General features: G+C 40.5%; 1 protein-coding gene across 2 annotated transcripts; it reads right to left on the minus strand.

Annotated features, from left to right (window-relative positions):
- Window positions 1–4,393: 4,393 nt before the first annotated feature.
- On the minus strand, window positions 4,394–18,806 carry LOC110562258 (lysine-rich coiled-coil protein 1). Of its 2 annotated transcripts, XM_021658972.2 has the most exons (3): window positions 18,638–18,803; window positions 7,626–7,787; window positions 4,394–5,751 (listed from the first exon to the last, which is right to left on the minus strand). In XM_021658972.2, exon 3 carries the CDS (start codon window positions 5,727–5,729, stop codon window positions 4,959–4,961), a length of 771 nt encoding a protein of 256 aa, XP_021514647.1. In that variant the 5' UTR covers window positions 5,730–5,751; window positions 7,626–7,787; window positions 18,638–18,803; the 3' UTR covers window positions 4,394–4,958. The 2 variants fall into 2 exon arrangements, with proteins under 2 accessions (XP_021514647.1, XP_060239541.1); XM_060383558.1 differs by lacking the exon at window positions 7,626–7,787 and having other exon boundaries at window positions 18,638–18,806.
- Between the last annotated feature and the right edge of the window lie 6,952 nt (window positions 18,807–25,758).

Below are 25,758 nucleotides of genomic sequence, written 5' to 3' on the forward strand. Positions count from 1 at the left end.
ATCTTGAAGCATTTCCCCTGTTCTCTAATACTTTCAAAGTCTTGGGTCTTACATTAAGGCCTTTGATCTATTTTGAGCTTTTCCACAGAGTGTAAAATAAGGATCTAGTTCTCACCTTTTAAACCAGCACCATGTGTTAAGGAGACTCTGTTTTCTCCAGTGTGTGCTTTTGGCACCTTTATAAGAATCAGATAGCTGTAGATGCATAGGTGTATTTCTCTAGATACCCTAGGCTGTTGAATTGGGCTCTGCTTCTATCTCTGTGTTAGTAGCATGCTATTTTTTGTTACTATGACTCTGTACGAAATGAGGTATTGTGATGTCCCAGCATTGCATTGTTTTGTTTTTTGAGACAAAGTCTGCTACATAGCTCTGGAAGGCCTGGGATTCATTATATACACCAGGCTGGCCTTAAACTCATATAGAGATCTGTCTGTCTCTGTCTCCCAAGTGCTGGAACTAAAGGCATGTGCCAACAGGCCCAGCAGCATTGTATTGTCTAAGAGTCCTTTGGCCTTCAGGGTCTTTTGTGTACTTTTTAGGATTGTCTCTTCTAGTTCTGTGAAGTAAGCCATTGATACTTTGTTAGGGATTGCATTCTATCTGTAGACCTTTGAGCAGTATGACCATTTTTTACAAAATTAATTATCCTAATTCCTAAACACACAGGCCTTTCCATTGTCTAGTTTCTTAATTTACAAAAAGTTTCTTTTTAGCTCTCTGTATGTGGCTGTGCATGTGGGTGCATGTTTGAGGAGGGCAGGGGCACCTGGACCCCTTGGTGCTGCAGTTTTGGGAGATTGTGAGTTGCCCTGTATGAGAGCTGGGAACTGAACTTGAAGAAGGCTTTAACTGCTGAGCTACCTCTTAAGCCCCTTTCAATATTTTTCTTCTATGTTTCGTTGTTTTATTAAAATTTGTTTTTACATTTGTGTCTATGTGTGTGTTCTATAGTGTGCGTGTGAAGGCCAGAGGACAACTTGTAGAAGTTGGTTCTCTCCTACCTTATGGGTTTAGATCAAACTTAGGTTGTCCAGCACAATGGCAAGTACCCTTACCTGCTAGGCCATCTCACCAGCTCTATTTTACAATTATTGTAAAAGTCTTTTACTTTCTTGAAATTTATTCCTGTTCTTAATGATAATTTGAGTAGGATTATTGTCCTTTCTTCTTAGTGTGCTCATAATTGATGTATTTTTAAAAAGGGACTTAGTTTGAATGCTGTTTCATTTTGAGATGACATGTCCTTGCCTGTGTATCCTAGGTTCAACTTGAATTCACAATCCTCTTGTCTTAGTCTCCCATAAGCCTAACAACTATAACAACTATAACACCTAATAAATATTTGTTGCTTATCTGAGATGTCTCATGTGGTCCAGGCTGAATTCACTATGTACCCAAAGATGGCACTGGCTTCCTGATTCTCCTGCCTTCATTCCCCAGGTGACAGAATCACATGTACTATCATGCCTTCCTAGCCCCTTGGTCTTCCTTCATCCACTCTGACTCTCCAGGAAGCAGATAAACTTTAGTTTCTGTTCCTCTGTCTCCACCTAAGTCCTTAGGTTAGCTCCATCACGCTCAGACAGGCATGTAATTTTTAAAAATCATTGAGTCTATTTATGTTATATATATATTAATATATATTTATATATAATATATATTTATGCTATTATATATTAATTTCTGTATATTGAACCATCCTTGCACTTCTAAGCAAAACCAACTTGATTATGGTGTATTTTTTTAAATATACTTTTGAATTTGCAAGCATTTTTCCATTTATATTCATCATCAACACCGCTCTTTATCTTTTTTCTTTTAAGACAGGGTCTGTTTACATAGCCCTGAGTATTCCAGAACTCACTACATAGAGCAGCCTCACCTTGAAATCACAGATATATACCTGTATCTGTAACACCATGTTCAGTCTATAGCTTCTTGTATCACCTATCATGTTTGGGTAGGTAAAATCCTGCACAGACATAATTTTGTCTCCTAAAAAAAGCAAGCTTTGGACATACGGATTCACTATTAAATTTTACTATGTCTTCTAAGAATCACTATGAATGTTTCTCCAACTATTCTGTGAAATGGAAAGGGAAGGAACTCCTTCTCAAATTAATTTTACAAAACCAATACTCAGCCTACCAAAACCTGATAAACATGACCAGTTGGACCTGGTGGAGAATTCCTGTAGTTCTAGCACTTGGGATGTAGAGGCAGATCAGGTGTTTAAGGTCATCTTTGGTGACATAGGCAACCTGGACTACAGGAGACCCTTTATTCTCTTCTGTCTGCCTGCCTGCTTGCCTCTCTCTATATCTATCCATCCACCCATCCATCCATCGTATATAAGGACATAGGTTGTAGGTCTCCACACAACCTGTGCTGTTGTTACTTCTGTTAATGCTAGGGGTATGTCTGGTGTGGGCCTTCAGGTTATGTTTGTTTGGAACTGGGTCACCAGCTGCAGGCTTATGTCTTCTCATTATTTTGTATATGAATGTTTTGCCTGTGCACTACATATATTCCTGGTACCTGGAGAGGTCAGAAGAGGGCATTGGATTTCCTGGCACTAGAGTTATGGACTGTTGGGAATCACCATGGCTGGAAATTAAACCCAGGTCCTCTGCAAGAGCAACAAAGTACTCCTAACTGCTGAGCCATCTCTTGAGCCTGTGTTCTCTATGTTGAAGAGCCACCAAAATCCAAGTGGGACTAGGTTGCAGCATACAATCTACAACCTTCCTTGTATTTCTCTGCCACGTAAAATGAGGTAATTTATGTCCCAGAAAAACTGTATTTACTGTTGGAAGCTTTTAAGTCTATATACTTGGAGGCATTGTGAAAGCAGGAACTATCTCACTATCCAGACCAGGATTTGTTGGTATGTGTAGCAGACAACAGGGCACAGATTCCAGTGGCCTTCAGTCTGTGTATCTAAGATGTGGCATTACACAGATATGATATAACCCTGGAATACCTGAGTGGAGGACGTAATTAAACAAATGTCTTTGATGGAGAGGGTTCATGGGAGCCAAGCACTTTTTCAATTCAGATCTTATGCTTTCAGACCTAGCCCCCATGTGAAACCATGTGACCATTTTTTATTTTTGTCAGAGGGACCACTGATGGCTGTCTCTTACTACTCATCTCTCCACAGCCTATATTCCCAACTGAATTTGAGACAGACATTCCTTATCTATAGTTGTTCCTTAGGGACTTTCTCCCACCCTGTCACTGCAGCAATGTATCTGCAGGGACCTTGAATTGTGATTGTTCATTTTCTGATCCACAGGGCAGTCAGTCCTGAATGATGAGGTACTTCTGATGGGCACTTCTCAAGACCATGCATAGCAGTGAGATTTTGCTGGGTGATGTAATGGATTTCTTCTCCAAAGTTGGCTTGTCTGGGCAGTTTCAGGCTAATCCTCCTGCTGGACTTAAAGCTGCTGAGAACTACAGGTTGTTCCTGCAGTTAGAACCATGCTGATGTTTCTGTAAGTGCTAGCACTCTGGCTTACCTTTCACTCGTGATCAATTGCCAATTGCTTTGTACATCTTTATACTTCTCTGTGGTATTTAGGCTTCTCTTTTGATTCCCAGACCTCTTTCTTGCTGATTCTTCTCACTTGTAGTTGCATGAAGGCTAATACTAACCCCCACCTTGTCCTTTGAATTAGTTTTTTCTTTAACATGATATTTAAGGCATTTTCCTAACTTTTGACAAGGGTTTTTCCATGTGTTATTTTGGTTCAGAAGTTTCTTTGTAGTGGAGGCTGTCTCGTGCATGTAGAAGGTTCAGCTTCAACCAGTTTTATATACTTTAATGTATTTCAATATTGAATGGAATTGGAGGTCACATTTTAGAAAAAAGGCTTGTCTTAAATTTAAAAAAAATGTGCTAGCCACAGTTGTTTCAAAATGATCAATATCACATATTTATATTCTTCTTTTGTTCAATAGCTATGATTTTAATTAAATATTTTAATATATATTTAGTGTTGGTTAATGTTCAGTTATAAACAGCTGTTGACTTTGAGTCATTTTGAAAAAAAATCAGAACCTCAGTGTCAGTATTTGTACAGCATTGCCAAGGATAGAGTAATAACATTTTCTTTTTCTTTATAAATTCCTCTTAGTTTCAATTATTTGGAAAATTATGGTAAGCCATAGATTTTTTTTTTATTATAAAACATGGAAGCCTGTGTAAAGAATTATGGTGAGCCATAGATTTTTATTATAAAACGTGAAAGCCTGTGTAAGGAATTTTTACAACCTTTTATTGTGTTCTACCTCCAAAATCTTTCCTCTTTAATATAAGGTGTGGTTACTGCTTTTCCCCTTCCAAAAGAAAATTACTAGAACAGATCACTGACACAAAGCAACATCCAGAAGTTAAAATATTTATTACTGTAAACATTTTCAGAATATAAACTGATTTTGTGTGAAGACTCTGAAACTTTTAAAACTATATGTAAGATAAAATTATTATAATTATTTCACTTTCCAACCCAGAAAATATATTGTAAGTTAGGTCTAAAAAAGGAAATCTAAATTGCTTCATAGAGAAAGCCAGTGAGCATAAAAATGTGACTCAAAACTAAAAGAAACCCAACCAAGAAATAGATTCCACAAAGTCTGTTAATCCTCCAATTTTAAATAAATGATCTCCCAAAGGAAAATAATTCCACTGCTATAGCAATTTGGTGAATAAAAGCAGAGCCATTCTCTTAATGGGAAATTCTATCATATTAAAGAAAAATTAATAAATCTTTTTAAAACTAGGAAAGTAATCTCCATGTTGGAAAGCAAGCATACTAAATACTTCATGTTCACTTTGTTAGAAGTTGAAACTTCTGTCCACATATGAAAGTGACATGAACATGAATGTATAAAACCAAGCTCCTTGACTGTTATTTCAGTTGAGCCTGAGGAGAATAGACTAAAGAGCTTCAAAATCCAAGGATAGACTGGTCCCAAAGCATCTCCTCCTCTGTCCTTTCTTCGCCTTGTTCCTTTTTCTCCTTCCTACGCTTGCGGTCCTCTTTCTTAGAGGATACATCTCTGCTTTTTTTCTCTTTTCTATTCTTAAGCTTTTCTGTACCGTCCTGTACAGTTTCCATTTCTGTCTTTGTTTTCTTTTTTTGGATGCTCCTATGTTTGTTTAAATCCATATCCTCAGAACTGCTTTTCCTCTCATGTTTGGGCCGTTCTTCCTGCTTTTCTCTGCCCTCCTCTAGATGTCTTTTCCTCTTCTGGTGCATTTGTCTATGACTGGCCTGAGGTTCAATGGTACTGTGTCGTGAGCAGAGGCGTTTGTGAACTACAGATTCTACACTGTATGAGCCACAATTGTATTCTTGCTGACTAAGGTTCAAGGGGACTGGTTTTTCAGGGAAGCCGTCCCTGGTAAACTGACAGTAGCTCAGAGAGTCTAGTCTCAACTTGCCATGAGCTGGTAACCACTGGGGTAACCGATCTTCTGTCTGTGAACTACTGCATGATCTTGGGTAGGTATAGTTGGTTTCAGATGGGAGTCTTTGATCAAACATTCTATACTTGGGCCTGGAATCAAACTCTTCTCTGTACCCACAGCTTTCCAAATAATCCCCTCTCATCCTTCTGAAACAAGTCTTTGGCTCTAGGCCTCTGGCTTTTTGTACTTTAATATAATCTTCAAGTTCATCTTGAAAAGAGTCATATGATTTGTTTGAATGCTTCATTAGGTTGACAAAAAGGGACTCTCTGTAGAGAAAATAAAGAAAAAATACTAGATTATTTTATTCTAAAAAGTTCTTAGGTTAAAATAAATTTTATTCTAAAAATTTTCTTTTTTAGAAAGGTTAAAATAACAAATGGAAGCCCAAATTAAAACCTACATCAACAACTGTTACGATATTTTGATAACTTATATCAAAGAAGTACCACAATGCTCATAAACCATGTGATAATAATAATTTCACTATTTTAATTTAGGAGGAAAAGTATAGAAAGGAGCTGACACATGACATGTTTCAAGGTTAAAAATGTAAGGCAACAGGGATTTGTGAATCACATGTCTATGGCAGTGGCCTGATCTAAATGTTAGATAATTTCTAAGGCTGTAATGCCTGTTCCCTTTATTATTGTTTTCTAAGACAAGTAACAGAACCACAATGAAGTAATTTAATCTTGTTTACGCAAATAAAATAAATGTACATACTTACCTGACTACAGTATTCTAAGGTTTACTAATGAAAGAATGTGATGTTTATAAAGTGATTTGGGGATGCTGGAAATGATAAACTTAGCTACAAGATGAGTACTTTCTTAGGGATAGCGTATGAGAGAAGATGAAGGAACAGAATTAGAGTTCTGCAGCATCTGTATAGCACTTGGATTCCCCTCTATTACTTCCAACTGGTATAAAGGCATTCTAGAATGCCTTCTGGTTTGTTCTCTTCAATAAGAGAAGTATGAGGTGGAAACTGAGGAGAAGGCAGAATGGACACAATAGGGACAGGATCTCATGTACAAAAGTTTCAGAAAAAACTCCCACATACTAGAATTTTAATTGTTTTTCTTGGTAGGAGGAAGCAGCAACTATTCTTGATTTTCTTTCTTTTCCCCACATTAAAATACATTTCTGATTATTTATTTTCTCTACATATTAGGCCGAAGCAGCAAAACTTTATGTACAACGGAATATTCCTTCCCTTTAAGAAGTACAGCCCAAGCCAGGCGCAATGACACATGCCTGTAATCCCAGCAGTCAGGGAGGCAGAAGCAGGCAGATCTCTGTGAGTTTGAGGACAGCCTGGTCTACAAATCGAGTCTGAGCAGCCAAGGCTACACAGAGAAACCCTGTCTCAAAATAAACAAAAAACAATCCAACAAAGCACTCCATAGTGCACTCCAATCACATCAATGGCTAGCGATTATTCTGAGAATACAGAAATGGTCTAACTGAAACCTACTTTGATAAATTTGAAAAATTAAGATACCATTTTAATTTGAGAAGCATAAAAATTCTGACTAGGATAGCAACAATAATGAAATAAAGACATACTACTTTGATACTTCAAAACAGCATGTATACAAATGGTCAATAAACATAGGAAAATTTTATGCATCATTAGATATAAAATAAGTGTGAAGTAAAAGCACAGTGAGGAAGGCTGACAGTGCTTAGAAGGTGGAACAACTCTAACTCTGACCTCTCTGAAAGGAATGGTAAAAGGGATAGTCATTTAGAGAACAATTTGGCAGCCTGTTAATCATGTTATATACACACTTATGTAATGACCTAGTCATATCACTCAGAGGCATTTACCCCAAAGAGAAGGATATGTAAAGACATAAACAGGAATTTTCATAGTAGTTTTATTTTTTAATAGCCCCAGAAAGGAAACAACAAAAAACAGGAAACAACAAAAAACCGAAAACACTCAAATATATCAACAGGTAAATGGGTAAAGCAAATAATGGTCTAACTAATGGAATAATAAGTGATAAAAAGTAGAAACAGTATCCAATGACAACTGGATAAAGCAGATGAACCTTGGAGAGAGACATTATGCTAAGTAAGACAAGCTTGTCCCTAAAGATCTCAGATTGAACATATATTAGTGAAACCTTACCGTTATCAGGCTGAGAACTTGATGGTGAAATATGGTCATATTCAACCATTAATTGCTTCAGTTTTTCAGCATGAATGCTCCACAAAGTGAAGACTAAAAGAATCAGGGAACTAAACCATGGAGATTATATCTATTTTTGTCTAATACTCATCTCTCATTCACCTGAAACCAAGCACAATTTTGTCAAAGATTAAAAGTTCATACCTACACAGCCAACACCAAATCTACAAAATTCAACTTTTGTTGTTTTGCTGTCAGTCTGAAAACTTTTCATTTATTTATTGTGTATGTAGAGGTGTGTACACATACAGAGGTCAGAGGACAACTTGCAGGAATCTCTCCTTCTACCAGATTGGTTCTGGGGATCAAACTCAGGTTGTCAGGCTCCAAAGGCAAGCATCTTTACTCATTGAACCACCTCGACAGCCACTAAAAACAGCTGTTTGTTTGTGAGACAGGGTCTTTCTCCATGGCCCTGGTTGTCTTAGAACTCAGTTTGTAAAGAATACTGGCCTAAAACTCAGAGATCCATCTGCTTCTGCCTCTCAAATGCTGGGATTAAAGGTGTGTGCCACCATGCCCATTATGTATTTTATTTAAAACCTTGAGAAAAATGTTTTAAGAATGCATTATGTTGCCATGTGCATGTGCAGTGGTCAACATCTGTAGTCCCAGCACTCTGGGAGGGGGAGGCAGAGGCAGAGGCAGAGGCAGAGGGAGAGGGAGAGGAAGAGGCAGGTTGATCTCTGTGAGTTTGAGGCTAGCCTGGTCTACAAAGCAAGTCCAAGACAGCCAACTACTTGTCTTCCATTCTGGTTTCTCTAGACTTACTTAGTCTTAAAGGAGCCTTTCCTTCCGATCTATCTCTGTCCCCTAGGGAACCTCTTGATGCCAACCCAGAGTCTACCAAGTTTTCTGCCACTTGCTCAGTTTAGCCATTACTTCTAGTGCATCTCCATTTCTCTGTAATACCCAATGACCTGTAGGAGCACACTCTACCAGGGACCTCTCAGTGGCCACATTAGACTGGGTTCTTAGACTAATGCATTGCTCTACTCTCATCAGAGCTTCCTGCAGTAGATGAGAATCAACACAGAGGCTCACAACTGGACAATGTGTTAAGAGTGACAGACTTTGGAAAACTCAATCCTAAATAGAATATTTTCATTGAATTCTTTTTTCTTTCTTTCTTCTTCCAAGAAAGAGTTTCTCTGTAGCCTTGGATGTCCTGGACTAGCTTTGTAGACCAGGCTGGACTTGAACTCATATAGATCTGCCTCCCTGAGTGCTGGGATTACAGGTGTGTACCATAGCACCTGGCTAAACTCCAATTTTCAAGGCTCAGAGATTAATGTGAAAGAGAAGACAGACTGTAAGAGTCACAAGTGGATGACTCCAAGGAAACAAGGTTTTCTAGACACAGCAGGACTGATGCACACATGAACTCAGACTGTTGCAGCATGCACAAGATCTGCATAGGTTCAAGCCAGACAGGGTTTCAGCGCTGAAATGGGAAGTGGACACAAAGTCCTACCCCCAACCAAGACACTATTTGTAATTGACATCATCTGCGAAAGGAAGATTAGTTTTTTCAAACTGAGCATATCAACCACACTTCCATGCCCAGGAGTAGTTGCCCAGCACACACCAAAAGAAAAGTCCATGTTTTTGTTTTGTCTCTCTCTCACACACACACAGAGCAAGAGAGAGAGAGAGAGAGAGAGAGAGAGAGAGAGAGAGAGAGAGAACATGAAGTCGGGTGGATAGGGAAGATCTGGGAGAATTTTGGAGAGGGGAAGAGAAACAAAATATAGTGTGCTAAAATTTTTTTAATGTGTATCACACTGGTGAGATGGCTGTGGGTAATAAGAATCTGAGTTTGATAACTCACATGATAGAACTGACAGACTCCTGTTGAATTTTCTCTCTAACCTCCACATGTTTACACCATGGCATGCCCCTCCCATGATGAGATGATGTTTGATCAGTGGATATATGTTGTCACACAATTACAAAAACCCAAAGTCCAAATTTTAAAAATGCATGTAAAGGCAGGTACACTACTAGCATGTGTCTGTAATCTATCAATCCAAACACATCTAATTATATTCTGAGAGTATACCCCAGTCAGAATGTCTAACATTAAGAAAACAATAATGCTTTCATGGACTTTGTGTATGTGTGTGTGTAGGGGGAAGTTATACATTGCTGGCAGGAATATAAACTTGACCAAACACTATGGACATGTGTATGAAGGTACCTCAAACAAACTGAAAACAGAACTTATTAACCCAGCTTTATCACTTCTAGGTATAAGCCTCTACCACTCAAGTGAACATACACACTTATTATAGCACTATTCACAATGCCAGGTTACAGAATCAAGTTATCCATCAAGAGATGGATAAGGAAAATGTGGTATATACTACGCAACAGAATTTTATTCAGCCATTAAAAAAAAGAAACAGAATTATGTTGCTTGCTAATAAATGACTGTAAACTAGATATCATATTAAGTAAAATAAGCCAGGTACCTGGGCAAATATGTTTTTCTCTTATTCATGGATTCTACACTGAACATCTAAAGGCACATACACACAAAATCTTAAGATTCTTTTTTCTGGCCATTATTAGGCAAAATACAGCCATATGATTAAAACAAAAACAAAACCAAACTCTCAAGTGCTGTATGGAGCTAGAAGACATTCCCCACCTGCTGCTGGAATGATGCCATAGGTGGATTTCAGTCATCACAGAACACGAAGAAGTGAGCCATTGACTCAAGGCAAAGACAAAGATCCTGGGTCCTTTCTAATCATACTGCGAAGGAAGATGTCCTAACAGCTTTGCATTTTCTACTTTCAAACTTGTTTTAAGAGAGGATCTAACAAAAGTAATCTCTGAATGTCCTAACAGCTTTGCATTTTCCAGTTCCAAACTTGTTTTAAGAGAGGATCTAACAAAAGTAATCTCTGAGTTTGAAATTATCCACATATTAATAACTGAAATGATACAGAAAAAAACAGAGAAATTAACACTTTGTGAGTACAATTGTGAATGGTTTTTCATTTTCTTGAACTTATATTCATCTTTTAAATTACTTCACAATCTTATAAAAGCTAACTGAAAATTTCAACACAACTCAAATATAACACTTTGATTATCTGATATTTTTTTCTAAAGAATTTGAATATATGGTTTGATACCTTCTTTTACCTAATTCTCACAAATACGGCAAACGGCATTCTGCAGGTGTAAGAAAGCTATTCAAAGTGACCTGCCCAACAATAATGGCAGAGTTGAGACTTGACTCTAAGTCCCCTCAACCCAAGGCCAGGAAATTGTAACTGGAGTATTTTATTAATCTCAACTACTTATGAACCAAGATGTAGTTTCAAACAAGATTACTAATGAATAAAACTAGATGAGGTGGCTGGTAAGATGGCTCAGTGGGTAAAAGGCCAAGCCCAATGATCTGTACCTGTTCCCTGGGACTAACATGAAAGTGAGAACTGACTCCATGTTCAGTCACTGCTGTGGCAGACATAAACCTACCCACAAAATAAATGCATATGTGTATGTGGCCTTGAACAAGGCCTTTATAAACAGCACAACTGACTTTTATGTTTCATTAAAATAAATGAACACCATACCAGACAGGTGTGGTGGCAAGTGGCTTTAATTCCAGCAGTCAGGAGGCAGAGACAGACAGATTGCTGTGAGTTCTGGCCAGCCTGGTCTACAAAGCAAGTCCAGGACAGCCAAGGTTACACAGAGAAACCCTGTCTCAAAAAACCAAAAATAAATATAAATAAATGTACCTAATAATTTTTCATCCAAAGCCAAAGAGATCAAGTAAGTAAATAAATGTACCTAGTAATTTTGCATCCAAGATACCAGAGCTATAGAGATCAAGTTTATCCAGGTCTCTGAACATTAGGAGACCAAAGCAGGAAAAGACAATTGTACACAGATATTTACAGATAGCATTTAATGGCTATCCCCCTGCCCTTTCCTAGGACACAGGCAAGATACAGAATGGAAGCCACACCATAGAAACAACACTGGACAGGGGCTCAGACTTCATGTATAGGCATACCCACATGCTCCTGTGTCTAGCTGAGTGTCACAACTCATCTGAGTCAGTACCCTCTTATGATCTAGAGGCAAGACTACTGAACATGTAAGGCACCTAACAGCTCCCATTTTCTGTGATCTGAAGCCTCTTTAAAAGGCTGCCAAAGGTAAGACTACTATCTATCACCTTTCCTTTAGTGGCAGCCACTGATGAAAAAACAAAACAAAACAAAAAAACCAAAAACACCAAAACCTTTTGATACAGATTTATAGTTTCTTGTTCAAGCTTTTGAATTTCTCTTTTAGTTATTGTATAAATGTGCTAAGTTACTAGGGACTTAAATTGCTGTCTGGATTCAGTGTAAAAGATTGGGAAAAACTGAGCTTCAGAGTTAGACAACCTGAATTTAAACCATAATTATCCAAATATATCAGTACATTATTTCTTTTCTGAGCCAGTCTCTTCAACCATCAAAGGGACAATACCATCTATCATACAGGTTCTTAAAACAATCAAGTAAAATGGCATGAGGTTTATCTGCTAGATTTCAAAGTTTCCAAAATAAAGGTAGTCTCTTTATTTTCAACCTTTCTTATAATGAAAAATCTTTTATTCAAGCAGCACCACTCCACAGACGGCTTCTATTAAAAAACAACAAAAAAACCTGTCTGTATTCATCCCTGATATCTACAAAGAAAATACAGGAAGGCAAAACACTGGAGGAGGCTTTATTTTCAATCTTCAGTTAGCAATATAATTTCATATACTACCTCAAATTTCAATTTAATTTTCCAACTGCTTACAAAGTTATAGTTATAGCTTTTTGCTCATGAGAAAGCCAGTTTTAATATGAAAACATTTAGTAAGCTTAATATTTAATATGCTAATCTTTCAAACTTAAAAAAATTAATGTTTTGTGTGTGTGTTGTGTGTACATGCCAGAGTAGGCATGTGGAAGTCAGGAAATAACTGGAGTCAATTCTTTTTCCTTCCACCATGTGGGTCCGAGGTTGGAGGTTCAAACCTTTGTCCACTGAGCCATCTCTCAGGATTTATGACCTCAATTCGTAATTTTCCTTGCTTCCGTCTACTGAGTACCTAGAATTATAGATGTGTGCCATCACACCTTAATGTAACATTTTCCTGTGGTCCAGAAAATATCACTCTAAATAAGAAGGTACCTGGGAACCAATGATGGAAGTAATTTGGGTCATAATATTAAAATATGGACTAAGACACTGAACCTAGGCATTTTTTGGGTAGCAAACAATCTCAAGAAATGCAGTCAATTTTATGAGTCACTGATTCTAACCTAGGTAAATCCCCCATATCTGTGTTCCATTTTTTTTATTCAATAAACTATTAACAAAAAAAATCATGTTTATAGAGTTAGAAAACTTATTTTCCTTATCATTCCCTGAACAATACAGTGTAACAACTATTAATATAATATTCACACTGTACTGGGTCACTGGGTATTATAAGTAATCTAGAGATAATTCAAGAATATAGGATACTATATATAGTATCATATACATATGATACTACAACTACACTGATTCAGACTTGAACATTTGTAGAGTTTGTTACAAGAAGTAGGGGCTCTGGAGCTAATCTCCTGCAGATAATTAAGAATGACTGTACACCAGTAATAATCTATGAAAATCACAGGAAGGAACTACAAACCATCACCTCCTGTAGCTGGCAACCTTCTCCTAGTTGGTAAAAATGTGACCATGTAAATTTCACTAAATGTGTAAGAGCACACAAACTCGAGGCTAGTCATGTTATATATTAACTTTTAGGACTTGGGCTAACTTTTCCCCTTCATAATAAATCTTACCCAAATCACCATATTTACATGGTCTACAGTTAAATGCAAGGCACTTAACTGCTGAAATTTATTTTACAGATGCTCACCAGTTTATGAGCAGGACAATGCTACAGTTTGGCAATATATCCCTCAAAGCCCGTGTTGGAATGCTGGAAACCTTATCCCCAGTACAACAGTTAGGTGAAACCTAATGGGAAATACTTAGGTCCTTAGGTTGCTACTTTAAAATTAATGCCAATTATAAGAGAGCTTGTGGCTGCAAGTCTGATCTCTTTCCACACACACACACACACACACTTTTGCCTTCCTCGATGAAGGTGACCTTCACCAGATAATGGCATCTTACAAGAGAAATCACCAGCCTTTAAAACTGTGAGAAAAAAATTAAGTAAAATAGTGTGGTATTCTGCTATATTAACATAAAATGGACTAAAGACAAATGCCAATTATTTAGCACCAAAATCGTACTTTACATGAGGGTATTTATTTTCAAGACAGGGTTTCTCTGTGTAGCCCTGTTTGTCCTGGAACTAGTTCAGTAGATCAGCCTGCCTCTGCCTCTCTAAAGGCATGTGCCACCACTGCCCAGTTAGACATTTGTTTGAGACATGGTCTGACCACTTAGCCCTTGCTAACCTGAAATTATGTAGAACAGGCTACCCTCAAACTTGTGAACTTCCTGTCTTTGCCTCCTGAGTGCTAAGATTACAGGCATATGCTAAAATGCCACCTCCTATGTAACTACTTAAATAAATTGTAAACATGTGAAGAAATGCCCATGGTATATTAAAAGAAAAATGTTGTATAATGATATACTTCCAATTTTGGTATCATCAACCAAAAACATTCAAGCATATAATTTAAAGGAGGAATTACTGTGGCTGGCCCATGTTCTATTCAGTTCCTTTTCCAAGGAAGCGGGTGATACTAGATATGAGTAAAGCCCTGAATGTATCTGCTTGGAGAAAACTCATCTTTAAATCCCCCTGGCCAAGGATTACTGATAGTAAACACTGCCCATATCTACAAGGCATAGCACCGTGAAGAATGCCATACAAGCTATCTAATTCCCTAGGATACATGGATATATTCATAACCTACAGTGTGAAATTACCCAGTGAATCTCACTTAGAAACTGTACCTATTATTTTGGGCCAGAAATACAAGTCTAAAACACCGTCTGAAACTTTTCACTTACCACTTTTTTTTTTTTTTTTTTTTTTGAGACAGGGTTTTTCTGTGTATCCTTGGCAGTTCTGGACTCCTTCTGTAGACCAGGCTGGCCTTGAACTCAGATATCTGGCTGCCTCTGCCTCCCCGAGTGCTGGGATTACAGGTGTGCATCACCATGCCCAACTCATTTGGGTTTCTAAATGATCTTTGAAATACTCAGTCTTGATACTGTATTATACTAATTCATGTGAGTCAGTGTTGCAGTTCAATTATATGTTGGCTATATTTTATTGAAAATAATTGGAAAGGACATACACTGAATGAGATTTGTTACATCTTCAAACTAAGCCTGAGTTCCGCACCAATATGTAGATTATTTAAATATGTGCTCAAACTGTTCAGTCAGAAGCAGTTTAGAAAGAACTTGAATATAGTGTTCTGCAATTATTTTGAATTGTTAAAAAATATGCAGCTTAGCTATATTTGACTGTAAAGTCAATACGGTAAAAAGGTTAAATAATAGTTTTTACAACTTCCCTTGACTCCAAATTAGTGCACACAAACTGAACACAATGATACTGACTTTCCTTGGGACAGGATGTGTTTAAGTTGGCCCTAAACTCCTGGACTCATGTTATTCAATCAGCTTCCTGCTTCAAAGTTTTACCGGTCCTATTTTGAAAATGAGAATGGAACTATGACTGGAAGTAGAATGATTCTTTTAACCTTTGGAGGGGTTTCCTAACACAGCCTTACTGACTTAGACACATACTTCCAAGCATTTACTTTTTTTTTTGTATACCAGCATTAACTGGAAATTACAAGGGGATTATACATAAATACATACAAACATATATAACTACCGAGATACTTTTTCAAAGACAGTCTCACTATGCAGCCCAGCCTTGTACTCCTGAACCTCAGCCTTTCAACATTTTGTCACATGCCCACTCCAACTTTTTTTTTTTTGTGGTGGTGGTGGGGAAGGGGTGGTGCAATCTCTATACATAGACCAGAGTGGCCTAAAACTCAAGAGATCTGTCTGCCTCTGCCTCCCAAGTACTGGGATTAAAGGCACACCTGGTTCTAGCCCACCTTTTATAACTATTGAAAATAAAACATACGGAGTTGTAAATTGGGTAGGGTGGTACATTCCCACAAACCCAACATTTGCAAGGTGGTATGAGGAGGATCCAGAAGGAGTTCCAAGGGCAGTTACCTATAATATTGACTAGGTAACTTCTTAAATCGTTGTCTTTGTTGTTTTCCAATCTTGGAAATTTAATTGACTTTAATTTGAATGTAGATTTTATTTCTTAAATGTCACTAAAATAGCCATTAGGAAGCCAAACTTCCATGTTCTAATTGTCCCAGAATGTAGCCATACCATAGAAGGAACACTCAACCAACAGACTGCTGAAAATCAGTCCAAAACTTTAAATCTAGTTTACTCAGCCCTTTACAGTTTGGATAGTGTAGCGTTCCTCAACCTTGACAATACTGATGTTCTAGGTAGGATAATAATGTTGTGTTATGTGTTAAAGTACAGGGTTGTCTCCTGCCCTTTAGAGTGTTGTGGCATCTCTATCCTATACCAAATAGATTACCTCTAGCATTTGCTTACCATGTTCCTCTGTTCAATGGCTACGAGCAAAAATGTCTCTAGGCAATCCCAAATAAATGGAAGATGGGGAGCCTGGGACAGACACATACTTGCTTGAGAACCACTGGGCTACTCCAATTACCCAACTCAGGAGATGATATAACCGAAGACCAAGTGTGGGACTTTCTCAAGGTCATATACTTTTAGAGAAACTAACAATAAAACCTATTAGTGGTCAAGACTCCTATCTTACTAGTCTCAAATTACCAATTATAAGTGGTAACGGAGGTTACTGCTACATGGATTATCACTTAAGTCTTTTGCACATATTAGAATCATAAAAAAAAAAGGAGATGTGGAAACTGGCAGAAAAGTTGGTTTGGTTTTTCCATGAAGAGCTAATTCTAAATTGTCCTGTGATTGCAGTGTTGATACCTATAAGCTGTTCAGGCATACTTGGTGATAGAAGTTTTAAAAACACAAAATTCACATAAAAATTCCTTAGGCTATTTTAGGCTGACTGAAGATACTTAATTGATTGTGATGAATTTCTTGTAACACTCTTACTTAATGGAAGTATTCATAAAAAAATATTTGCTTGTTTATTTTGGTTTTTCAAGACAGGGTTTAGCTCTAGCTGTCCTGTAACTCACTCTGTAGACCAGGCTGGCCTCAAACTCAAGAGATCTGCTTGTGTCTACCTACTGAGTGCTGGGATTAAAGGCATATAACACCACTGTGCAGCTCACAAAAATGTTTTAAGGATAATACAATTCTACATTTGTGCCTTCTCCAAGGTGAACTGTATAAAAACAGGTATAAAGTACAGATATGAAAAAAGTTACTTTTAGTGTTATGTTTACAGGAATCCTAGAAAACGGATCTAATTTGCCCTACAATATTCTGGCTTGTTATTTTTCACACTGCACAAGGTACAATATAAGGCAAAAGTACTAAAAATAATGTTTTTTCTGTTTGTGTTTTACTGAAATCTTCTGCAGTGGGGATCAAGGGCCATGGTATGTAACATTATTTCCAAAACTGCTTTAAAGCCATCTTACAGGCTGTCTGCAGGTGTGTAATGCCCATAATAACTTGCACATTTCTCCTGGGAGTCAACAGCTTTTTGTGTTTTGGTAAATGTGTTGGTGAGAACGTCAAAACTTTAAACTCCACCCATATAAAGTGACTTAACATGACTCCTAATAGCCTATGGCCAAGTCCCAGGGCCACCCAGCACCACTTTAAGGAAAAGCTCTGGCTGTTAGGTTTACTGTTTATTTTAGCCTCACCAGATGACAGGCCTCTGTCTGTGATGCTCTGGGCCTCAGAAGTCCTACCCATAGTAGAATCACTCGTAAAAAAATTATTTACTTTAAAAAGCTAACAATTCTGCCCCCTCCTCTTTTTTCTGAGGTAGTGTCTCACTAATGTAGTTCCAGCTGGCCAGGACATCTCTCATGCAGACCAGACTGGCCTTTGCCTCTCCAGTGCAGCGGATTAGAGACGTGCAGCACCACGCCCAACAATGGCTCTTTCTCCTCATTTTAAGCTTATTTCTCATAACTCAGCAGTCTTTCAGACTAAAGAAATCATTTCTTTTAAATACAGTTAGGAGGTGCTTTCCCAGTGTCTGGGAGGATAGGCGCCTAACTTCCCTAACTCCTAGGCGGCAGAAGCAATGACTAACCCTTCAGCTCGGCCTTCTCTCCTTACGTTCTCCTTTTTCAAAAGGCCTAAGTCATCCTAGAGCAATTCAGAATACAGCTCAGCTTTGCCCCTGGCCAGCAGGCATGGCATAAAATCTTGCTTCTCACCACTCTCACGTTGGCCAACACATCCTAAAGCTCGGCCCACTACGTCAAGATTCGTCTGTACATTTTTCTAACTTGTCTTCCAGGGGCTCCAGAAGCCTGGAAAAGCTTCAGAGAGACCCCCTCCACCTCACCTCTCCTCTTCCTTGAGGAACTTTCCAGAACCTCCTAATTCCCAACTACCTGTCCCTAAGTGGCCTGCTGTGTGGTCTCCACACTCCGCCGAACCGAGGCTGCCCTCTCCGGGGTCGCTTCAAGACGGGGCTTCCTCGCTGCCCCACTCCCCTCCCTGGCCCTCCGCCTGGCCGCCTCTTCTCCTGGCCCCTCGGACCTCGGCTTCCTCGCCAGGCGGTGGCGTCCCTTGGCCGCGGCGCGGCGGTGCTGAGGGGTACTGAGGAGAGCGGCGCTCCGGGCCGTCGGCCATTTCGCGGGCGGGCGCTCGGCCTTCACTAGGCCGCGGGAGTTGAGCGCTGGAGCTCGGGCCGCCCCCGCCGCCGGGCGGGAACTCACCTTCTCTGAGGCAGGGGCGGCGTCTACAACTACTGTCCCCCTCCCCGCCAACAACGCCGGCCGGGGGTCGGAGGCTGCGGTGGAGGTGGCGGAGAGGCAGGAACGCCGCTGCCGCCGCCGCCGCCTCCGCCGCAGAGCAGGCGGGGTGGGGGAGGAGGCGGAGCCCTGACTTCCTGAGGGGAAGTCGCCGCCACCACCCACGGCTGACTGGACGGCGCCAGCGCCATGGCGGCGGGGCGCGCATGCGCAGCAGGGCGCCCCGGCGCAGGCCTCCTCCTGGCCCCGCCCTCCATGCTGGCCCCGCCCTCCATGCTGGCCCCGCCCCCTCCCGCCATTTCGCGCTCTGAGCCGTTCTGTTTGCGCAGAGTAGGGTTTTGGCGTCCTTCTCGCCACTGGAGGAAAGAAATCTAGCGACACAGCTCGTCCGAAGAACGAGTGAGTACGGAAACGTATGGATCCACCGGCAAAGTATCTAAAAAACGCACTTTCTCTTTCTTGTTATGCTCTTAATCCTAAAGTTAAACACAACCCCTGCTCGTGAATACTTTGCCATCATAGTCCGTAAATTCCGTATGTAAAGTACTTCTCAATGTTCACACGAGGTGTGAACAACTGATTACGCCCAGTTTACCTACCTCAGATCGCTATGTTTGTACTCACCTCCTTTCCTAAAATACACACACATACATACTCCTAACACAGATACAGCATCTCACACAGGCACTGCTGAAGTATGCTGAGTTTTCTATTTGTGGATAGCATATAGTTGAGTTATATATATTTTAGATAGAAATAACTTTAATTGTTTTGTTTGTGTGAAGCGGGGGTGGGGGTGGGGCTCCTTATACCATACGCAGCCCAGAAGTTGGCCTCAGATCCCGGGGTTTGGCAGCAATGTTTACACAGAGAGCCGTGTGTGTGATAGGGTCTCACTTCAGCGCAGACTGGTCCCAAACCAGTGACTGAAGGTTTAATCACCTAAAAGCCTTCGGTGGACTAAGAAGCTCAGAGCCGACTGAGGACTTGGGAAAGCTTCTGATAAGGAGATCCGAGTACCAGCCCAGCTGCTGTCTACCACTTCCGGATGAAGGGGAACTGACCTGCAGATGGAATCTTCCAGCCCCAAAGCTCCCCGGTTTCAGTCCTACAAAACCACCAGGAGCTCCAGGGTCACATGCACATCACTTCCCGAGGGACTGTGGCCCTTCAGTTCTGATTGAAGATCAGTTCTGATTCTGGAGCTGCCTTTCTTTTCCACTCGCCTCCTCAATCCCTATCTAACAGTAACAACCCTCTTCTCTCAGCCTCTCAAGTGCTGGAGTTACTGGATGACTCAGAAGGCTCCCCTAGGGTTTTTGGCTCTTTAAAGACTGAAGACTCTAAAGTGCTGGAATTACAAACACCTTTATACACCTTTACCGTCGCACAGGCCCTGAGGATTCTGTTAAGACTATGCTGTATTTGCTTCCTTTTTCAGAAATTGCCTCCCCCTACTTCCTAATGAAGCTCCTCTATAGAAGGATCAGGAGCCTTCACACTCAGGCAGTCTATTACTGAATCCACCCTACTTTAATAACACAGGCTGCACACCCTTTTAATCCCAGTACTCGGGAGCCAGAAGCAGGCCGATCTCTGTGAGTTCAAGGCCAGCCTGGTCTGCAAACAGAGTTCCAGCACAGCCAAAGCTACAAGGAGAAACCCTATCTTGAAAACTAAAACCAAAACCCAAAGGCAGAAACCACAGGGACAAGAGAACACGCGATGTGTCTGCGCGGTAACCGGACAGAATATAATGGGCTGTCTATGTGAGCGACTTGTCTCTTCCCTCCAACTTTTAGAAATTTATCTTATTTAAAAATGTTTTCTTATATAAAAGCTTGCAAATGAATAGAAACGTGTTCGTAAAGACTTGCTTCTAATCGTGTGTGTGTGTGTGTGTGTGTGTGTGTGTGTGTTTCTGTGTGGAAGAGCGCATATACACGTGTGTACGCCCTATGTGTGTGTTTGTTTTTGTTTGTTTGTTTGTTTGTTTTTGAGACAGGGTTTCTCTGTGTAGTCTTGGTTGGCCTCGAAAAAAAATCAGAGAGCCCCACCTCCCTCTGCCTCCCCAGTGCTAGGATCAAAGGCAAGTGCCCCACGCAGTTTAAGTGGTCTGATGTGGGTGTTGGAAACCTAACTCAGGTCGTTCACAAAAGCAGGACAGAGCTCTTAACCTCTGAGCCATCTCTCCAGCCCTTCATATTTGTTTTCAATGCCATTCCCCCTTTTACTTAGCACACCTTTTATTCAGTCTCTGAATGAATGAGCCCGTGAGTGTACTCAGAGACAATGAGCTCTTCCTGGCCTGTTTAATATTGCCAAGCATTCTGAGCATTCTATTATTAGACTCAGCAGGGGCTGGCAAACATTTCTGTAAAAGGTCAGCAGTAAGCTCTCTGGTTATATGCATTGCATTTTGGATACAGTCAACGCTGCTGTTGTACTAATGAATACAACTACAGAGGAGATGCAAACAAGTGAGCATGTTTGTTTTCTGATAAGTTATATTTACTGAAATTTTAATTCTGTCTCGATATTTGGCCACAAAATTTATTTTATCCCAACCCCCAACCATTCAAGAAAGTAAAAACTAATTTTAGTTCACAGCTATAAAGGGCCCTGGAAGACTTCTGCCCTAAATGTACTTTTCCACCAAGTAGAAAGGTGGTTGAAAGGTTGTCCTTTTTGTTTTTTTCTTTTCAAGATAGGGCGTCTCTGTGTAGCCTTGGCTGTCCTGGACTCACTTTGTAGACCAGGCTGGCCTGGAACTCACAGTGATCCGCTTCCCTGAGCGCTGGGATTACAGGTGTGTGCTACCGCACACCATGTTTTACTTTTTGTTTTGTTTTGTTTGTTTTTCCATAAGTGTAGAAACTGTAAATGCTCGAAGCTCCCTTGATTTGCCACTAGATGGTAGTCTTTTTGAATGTGACTCAGCCAGTAGAGCTTAGGCAGAGGGGACACTGCAGTTTTTACAGGCTGTGGTAGCATCCCTGTATTCATACAGGTGCCTCAAAAACATACCACAAACCATATTTTTACTTTACTTTACTTCCATACATATATATATGGCCCTAAATTGTAACATACACAGTTGAGGAATCACTCTCCTGAGGCCTCTGAGGTGATCAGTTTAAAGGTTTGGGACAACCATGTATATACATACCAGTAACAGCTAAAACTTTTAAGTGCTACAACATGATTCTGGAAACACATTTTACCCAAAATTCAGGTTAGCAAAACGAACTCCTTAGGAGGCTGTCTACACAGGGGTGCTGGTACACTGGCAGTTCCAGCAACTAGGAGGATAAGGCAGGACAATCACAACTTTAAAGCCAGCTTGTCCTGCAACACTGTTGTTTCAGACAGCAGCAGCAATGGATATCTGAAGTCACACCTAGGTTTTGTGTTGATCTACCGATCTCTCCAACACAGCCCCTATATCTGGCTTCTTTGCTCTGCCTTTGTTTATCTGGCTTCTTTGCTCTGCCTTTGTCTACCTTTGAGGATATAGTCTGAGTGGCCCCTCCCCACCACCAAGCTGGCAGCTAATGCCGATGTGCGCTATCTCACTGACGCTTGCCAGAGATGCAGTATAACCTAGGGAACAAAGGCCAACCTTAGACAGTGAAGAATCTCTGCTCATCTCCAACACCCAGAGGGATGTTTCAGGTATGTGAAAAAATTAGTCAGTGTCACCTGAGTCTAGAACTCTGCTGTTTAATATTTAGTTTTTGTTAATTCAATATTACATTGATAAGTGTGTATGTGTGTAGATTTTAAAACATGCTAAAAGATTTTAAACAGCATATATTAAAGATTTTAATATTAATATTAAAGATTGATTTTAATATTTTAATTTATATTTCTAATTTATAATTATATTTTTTTGTTCAGCACTCTACTAAGAGATGCACCTTAAAGTCAAGGTATAGGCTTCAACTCCCCCCACCCTCCAGGAGATTTGTGTATCCAGAATCAAGAATCAACTGCATTTTTTGCTTTCACTATCATAGGGAACACGTTTGGAAATGCTTCTGGCGATCAGAAGCAGATGTGGGGTTCCCCTTGTCAGTGGGGCTGAACTCCTTCTGGGGGCTCTGAAGTGGGAATCTCTTTCTTTGCCTATTCCAATTTCTGCATGTCTCCTGGATTTCTTGTGACCCATCCCTCCATCTCTGAAACCAGCAAGAAAGCATGCTGCAGTGTCGCTTTGACTCTGACTCCCTCGCCTCCATGCTAATCCTTCCTATCCCTGCTTTCCTCATATGGGGATTGCTATGATTACATTGGGCCCACCGGGATTAATCAGGATACCCTCCTCACTGAAAGAGCCTTAACTTAGTCACATTTGCAAAGTTCCCCCTGGCATATGCCTCAGTCCATCTTCTGATGCCCCAACTGAATATCACAGATTAATTTATGAAGAATATGCTTTTTGACTCATGATTCTGTAGCTGGGAAGTCCATGATCAAGTGGATGTGAGTGGCAGAATCCTCTTGGTAAACTTCCTGCAGAGGTTCAGGGTGGAGAAGGACGTGGCACTGTGAGACAGAACACATCTTTCCTCTTACAAAGCCACAGTGCTGTCAGATTAAGGTCTCCATTATGGCCTCATGTAACTTGAATTACTTTCCACAGAACCTTCAAACATACAACTGGGTTATGCTTCCATCCTTTAGGTACCTCATGATAAGAAGTCTATTTTGACATGAATAGATAATGGTTGTAAGGTGGCATTTATAGTTCTGGGTATTTGAACTGGGACATCTTCTAAGGACCATCTGTCTTCCTACTACATAGATGTACTGTGATAAGATGAATAGCCACAGACAAAGCAAAAGCTCAGAGCTTGATGTCTTTGTCTTTCCTCTCAGTCAGGTAGATTTCTTCTTTGATGGTGGCTTAGGCTGAATATGTTCCAGTACAGTATCTAGAGTAGGTTTGAGCCCTTGCCAGACTGAGCACTGTCTGAGAGCAGTTGTTGCAAAGGCTGTGAGTTACAGAGCAATGCTGATGCAGGGCACTTCCTGGAGGTTGAAAAATTGGTACTTCTTTTCACTTTCTTAGTATCAGTAATATTTACTTTTGTTGTTGTTTTTATTGCCTTTCTTATTCCTCCTCCTCCTGTTCTTTGAGATAGGGTCATGCTAGTTAGTTCAGGACCTCAAACTTACAATCTACCTGTTCTAGCACCTACAGTAGCTGGTATGGTGATTTGAATGAGAATGGCCTCCCTAGGCTCCTGTTTAAATGCTTGGTTCCCAGTTGGTGGACTGTTTGGGAAGGATGAGGAGATGTGGTCTTGCTGGAGGAGGTATATCACTGGGGGTGGGCTTCTGAGTTTTCAAGAACCTACACCAGGCCCAGTCTCTCTCCTGCCTCCATTGTGTAGATAAGATGTGAACTCGCAGCTACTGCTCCAGCATCCTGCCTGCCTGCCTGCCTGCCTGTTTTAATGCTTCTCACCATGATGATCATGGACTAACCCTCTGAAACTAGAGGCAAGCCCTCAAATTAATTTTTTTCATGAGTTGCCTTGGCCATGGTGTCTCCTCACAGAAATAGTACAGAAACAAAGACACCTTACCTTGTAAGGTGGGCACCACCAAACCCAACCCTGAGGTTTACCTTTTCCATGTATTAATTTCAAATACTTTAAGTTTTTGAAATACTAGATAGTCACTGAGCTCATTTAGCTCTGGTGTTCCAAGAATCAGGACACACTGTCTGATGAAGGGGTTGACTGGGATTCCAAGGCTTGAAAGAATTTTGAGACATACAGTTTGGCTGAAGATACATTAGAACTTCTGGTACATCCTGGTAACTTAGAGAGGATATGACAGAATAAATAAAGTGAGGAAAATCACTGAGTGAATACTTTATGAAATACCAAGAACTGTGCTGTCCTTGCACAGATTACCTCATTTCAGCCTCACCACAAACCCAGTGAGGCAGAGATTACCACCCTTGCTTCACAGGTTCCATCTTCAGGTGGTAGTAGCAGACTCAGTGCTCATGAGCTACTGCATTTGTAAAGATCTAGGGCAGAGGGTCCCCCTTAAACAAGCCTGTCTTGGTTTGTATTGCTATAACAGAATGTCAGAGACTGGGTAATTTATAATGAACAAAAATTTATTGACTCATGATTCTGGAGCTGATGAAGACCTTTTTGCTGAATCGCAGAATGGAAGAAGCCTCCCCCCCCAAAAAAAAAGCAGGAATCCATTCTCTTGATCATGGGAATAATTTATTCATGAGGTCAGAAATCTAATGAACTAATCATTCTTAGAGGTGCTCACTCTCCTGAATGCAGGTCTCAAACCCAGAACAGTTCTCACTTAGTACCTGTGGCTCCTCCCAGGACTTTCACTCTGGCCCCTACCCTAGATCCCCCTCCCAGGGCTGGGCTTCCATGACCTCCCCAGCCTGATCCCTATATACCCCAAACATTTTGGCTATACTGGTCTCTTCTTGGTCCAGGCTGCCTCCTAGGCAGGACCTTCTCTCTTGCTCTCCCTCCTCTCTTTTTTTCATGGTCCAGTTTATTCTGCCAGCCACATTCAGCCTGGATGCCTCACTGCCTGCTTTCTCCCTTACAGCTACAATAAAAATCTCCATACTCTGAGAGTAGTCATGTCCTCCTTTTCTTTTTTGTTTTTGTGTTTTCATTCAGTTATGTTTTCCGACACTTGAACTTTGATGGTCACACTCAAACCATAACAATCTAGAATCTACCCATACCCAGACACTAAAAATACTACATAGCTGCTAAACCAGTGCAGAACCTGCAGGAGCCTTCTGTCGACCTCGGTGAGATCAGCCTACTGGCTGAGGAGCAGCCTTAAGCTCATGGGGATTTTAGAATCGTGCCTCTACCGTCCTCCCTCCTGCGTGAGAGGAAGGACAGAACAAGTTGATATTTTCCTGGCAGAGGACACATGCTTGCAGGAGTTCGGCAGAAAGGGCTCGGAGATGGGTGTGTTGTTTTCAAAACCTGCCCTCTCTGTATCCAACTCTCTTGCACCATCAGGGATACTCTGCCTTCCCTGCCGTGGGGTGGACTGCTGTGGAGACCCAG

This window comes from Meriones unguiculatus, chromosome 5, assembly GCF_030254825.1.
Source record: "Meriones unguiculatus strain TT.TT164.6M chromosome 5, Bangor_MerUng_6.1, whole genome shotgun sequence".
Lineage (NCBI taxonomy): Eukaryota > Metazoa > Chordata > Mammalia > Rodentia > Muridae > Meriones > Meriones unguiculatus.